The sequence below is a fragment of the Hyla sarda genome, chromosome 3 (genome assembly GCF_029499605.1).
Source record: "Hyla sarda isolate aHylSar1 chromosome 3, aHylSar1.hap1, whole genome shotgun sequence".
Lineage (NCBI taxonomy): Eukaryota > Metazoa > Chordata > Amphibia > Anura > Hylidae > Hyla > Hyla sarda.
This window is the reverse complement of record NC_079191.1, coordinates 361,030,239-361,033,798: the sequence shown is the minus strand read 5'-3', so window position 1 is coordinate 361,033,798 and position 3,560 is coordinate 361,030,239. Positions and strand designations below refer to the sequence as shown.

At 44.5% G+C, this 3,560-nt stretch overlaps 1 protein-coding gene across 1 annotated transcript; it reads left to right on the top strand.

Moving 5' to 3' along the window:
- Positions 1 to 139: 139 nt before the first annotated feature.
- FOXA2 (forkhead box A2) lies at positions 140 to 3,222 on the top strand. Its single transcript, XM_056563382.1, has 2 exons — positions 140 to 265; positions 1,211 to 3,222. Exons 1-2 carry the CDS (start codon positions 179 to 181, stop codon positions 2,444 to 2,446), a joined length of 1,323 nt encoding a protein of 440 aa, XP_056419357.1. The 5' UTR covers positions 140 to 178; the 3' UTR covers positions 2,447 to 3,222.
- Positions 3,223 to 3,560: the final 338 nt, after the last annotated feature.

Genomic DNA, 3,560 nt, shown 5'->3' with positions numbered 1-3,560 from the left:
GAGCCACAGTTCAGATCTGCAGAAGCACTGCCCAAGCTGCAGCTCTCTCTCCTTCCCCCTCCTAGTTGAGAGAGGGAGAGGGAGTGCTGGGGAGGGAGGGTTCCTCTCTCTCTCTCCCTCTCTCTCTCTTTTTGTTGCTATCACTGTTGTTGCTGCTGCTGTTAAATTTTAAACTGCCATGCACTCAGCTTCCAGTATGCTAGGAGCTGTGAAAATGGAAGGACATGAACATTCCGACTGGAGCAGTTACTACACAGAACCAGAGGTAACAGCTCTCTCTCTCTCTCTCTACTTTCTGTCATTCTCTCTCTTTATAGCACACTGTTAGCCTTGGGATAATATTAACTTTGTGATCAAATATTGACTTGTGGCGCCTCCAAATCCTCTTCGATGACTGAGCCACACACTATCCCAACAACGTTATGTTTGGCGTGGGGTGGGGTGGGGGGGAAGACTGAGGGGGAGAGAGAAAGTAAAAAAAAAAAAAGTTCTTATTGCAAATATAACAACTAATCAAACTTTCAGGAGAATCATCTTGCGACATTTCCATCTGATTATAAAGAAGAAGGTCACCTCTCATACTCCAGGACCCTTGGTTGACCAGTACTTGGGTTCAGTTTTGGGTTTTGGATTTTTTTTTTTTTGCTTTCAGGTTTTGGGTATACAAACTGAACTGGACAAGATTTCTTCTTGTACATGACAAATTCTCTGCTATTGAATCAACAAATACAACAATAGTAAATAGACAGAATAATAACAGGTGGAAACATGAAGTCATTATTTACAGGAATTGATCTTTCCCTTTTTTTTTTTATAAATTGACAATGGCTTAGCAGTGAGATATAGGGTAGGAGGGGTATACCAAAATAGATGGTGTTAAAGTTTACCCTTATAGGTTGGATCCCGTGAGAAGAATCAGTATTTCCTCCTATTTTAATGGAATATTTTTTTATTGCAGATATATAGATAGATATGTACTACTGTCTAGTGCTGTGTTTCCCAATCAGGGCGCCTCCAGCTGTTGCAAAACTACAACTCCCAGCATGCCCGGACAGCCTTCGGCTGTCCGGGCATGCTGGGAGTTGTAGTTTTGCAACAGCTGGAGGCACCCTGGTTGGGAAACACTGGTCTAGTGTATGATCATATGCATATAATGAATGTGATCTTATTTTTATGCTAAATGGTAACTGTGCCCCCTTTCCTTTTCCAGGCTTACTCCACCGTAGGTAACATGAATGCAGGATTAAGCATGAACACCATGAACACCTACATGAGTATGTCAGCAATGAGCACCTCGGCTAACATGACAGCAAGTTCCATGAACATGTCCTATGTAAATACTGGAATGAGCCCTTCTCTGACTGGCATGTCTCCGGGCACTGGTGCTATGGCTGGCATGGGCACCGGTGTAGCAAGTATGGCTACTCACCTGAGCCCCAGCATGAGCCCGATGAGCGCCCAGGCATCGTCCATGAACGCCCTGGCACCCTACACCAACATCAATTCCATGAGCCCCATCTATGGACAATCCAACATTAACAGATCCAGGGATCCTAAAACTTACCGGAGGAGCTACACCCATGCCAAGCCTCCATACTCCTATATATCCCTTATTACCATGGCCATTCAACAGTCTCCCAACAAGATGCTCACCTTGAGTGAGATCTACCAGTGGATCATGGACCTATTCCCCTTCTACAGACAGAACCAGCAGCGTTGGCAGAACTCCATCCGCCATTCTTTGTCCTTCAATGACTGCTTCCTCAAAGTGCCAAGGTCTCCAGATAAACCCGGCAAAGGCTCCTTCTGGACTCTTCACCCGGACTCTGGGAACATGTTTGAGAATGGGTGCTATCTGAGACGCCAAAAGCGCTTCAAGTGCGATAAGAAGCACAGTCCCAGAGACAGTGGTGGGAAGAAGCTCTCTGAAGGGGCCTCTAGTGTAGGTTCCGCTGCCAACAGCAGCTCAGAAAGTTCTGGGGGTAACGAGTCTCCCCATTCCAGTTCATCCCCATGTCAGGAACAGAAGAGGACCCTTGTGGACATGAAGTCAAACCAAGGTCTGAGCCCAGATCATACAACATCTCCAGTCTCCCAAGCCCAACACCTGCTGTCCCAGCACCACTCTGTCTTGTCCCATGATGCCCAGTCCCACCTCAAACCAGAACACCACTATTCCTTCAACCACCCTTTCTCCATCAACAACCTAATGTCCTCCGAACAGCAACACCACCACCACCACCACCACCACAGTCACCACCACCACAAAATGGACTTGAAAGCCTATGAACAGGTGATGCATTATTCAGGATATGGTTCTCCCATGGCAGGTAGTTTAGCAATGAGCTCAGTAACGAACAAAACTGGCTTAGAGTCTTCACCCATCTCAAGCGACACCTCCTACTATCAAGGTGTGTATTCCAGACCCATAATGAACTCTTCCTAATTCTAGACAACAGACATTAATGGACATGCTCACAGTCACTGTATAAAATCTATGTACGACAATAGTATGTGTTTCCCTGCCCATTCCCCTTGAGCTGTAAAGTTTGTTTTGAGCCCGTTTTTTTTTTTAGCTGTCAGGTTTGTTGGACTACGTTTGGCTGCGTTTTGCTACGTTTTGTGTTCCCACTTTGTTGCAGGGGGTATATTATTTGTGAATGTGGTGGATCATTATATGCTGTGTAGTTTCTACAAAGGACCAAAAGTCTGTAAAATTCTCCATGTAAAAAAAAAAAAAAAAAAAAGAAGAAAAAGGAAATATTGTTGTAACTCCCTCCCCCAAAAAAAGTTTAATGTTTTTTGTTTTTCTAAGTAAAATGCTTGAAAAGGCTTAATTTATGGTTTCTGTACACTTTATTTATGACTATGTATTCTGGCCTGTCCCAGTCAGATTTTAACAATCTCTATTAAAATCGTATTGCCATTTCTTTCTGGATGTTTATTTACGAGTGTAAATGATCTATAACAAAACAAATACAAAGGGAAGTTATATTTCTATAAATAGAGGAATATTTATGACAATTGCTATGACACAAGGCGTTCTATACGTTTTGTACTGGATACAGGAAATTGTCTATATAGGATCCGTTTTTCAAACGGATACCGGATAACGGATTCTATTTCTTTCGTTGGCGTTTTCGGGTATTATTGAAGGTCGCAAGATGCTAGTGTGAACAGAGCCCTCACTGCAATTGACCTATAACAGTGTTTCCCAACCAGGGCGCCTCCTGCTGTTGGAAAACTACAAATCCCAGCATGCTTTCTAAGGAGCTTTGGCTGGATCTTGTCTCTGAGCAGGGGTTTCCCAAGCAGGGTGCCTCCAGCTGTTTCAAAACTACAAATCCCAGCTTGCTTTCTCAGGAGCCTTGGCTGGATCTTATCTCTGAGCCAGTGTTTCCTCCAGCTGTTGCAAAACTACAAATCCCAGCATGCTTTCTCAGGAGCCTTGGCTGGATCTGGTCTCTGAGCCAGTGTTTCCCAAGCAGTGTGCCTCCGGCTGTTGCAAAACTACAACTCCCAGCATGCCCAGACAGCCTTCGGCTGTCTGGGCATGCTGA

Bases quoted from the DNA above. Each gene is read 5' to 3' on its own strand.
- FOXA2 (XM_056563382.1), top strand. From the start codon at position 179: ATGCACTCAGCTTCCAGTATGCTAGGAGCTGTGAAAATGGAAGGACAT. The intron at 266-1,210 runs GTAACAGCTCTC...TTCCTTTTCCAG, and splicing joins GTTACTACACAGAACCAGAG to GCTTACTCCACCGTAGGTAA.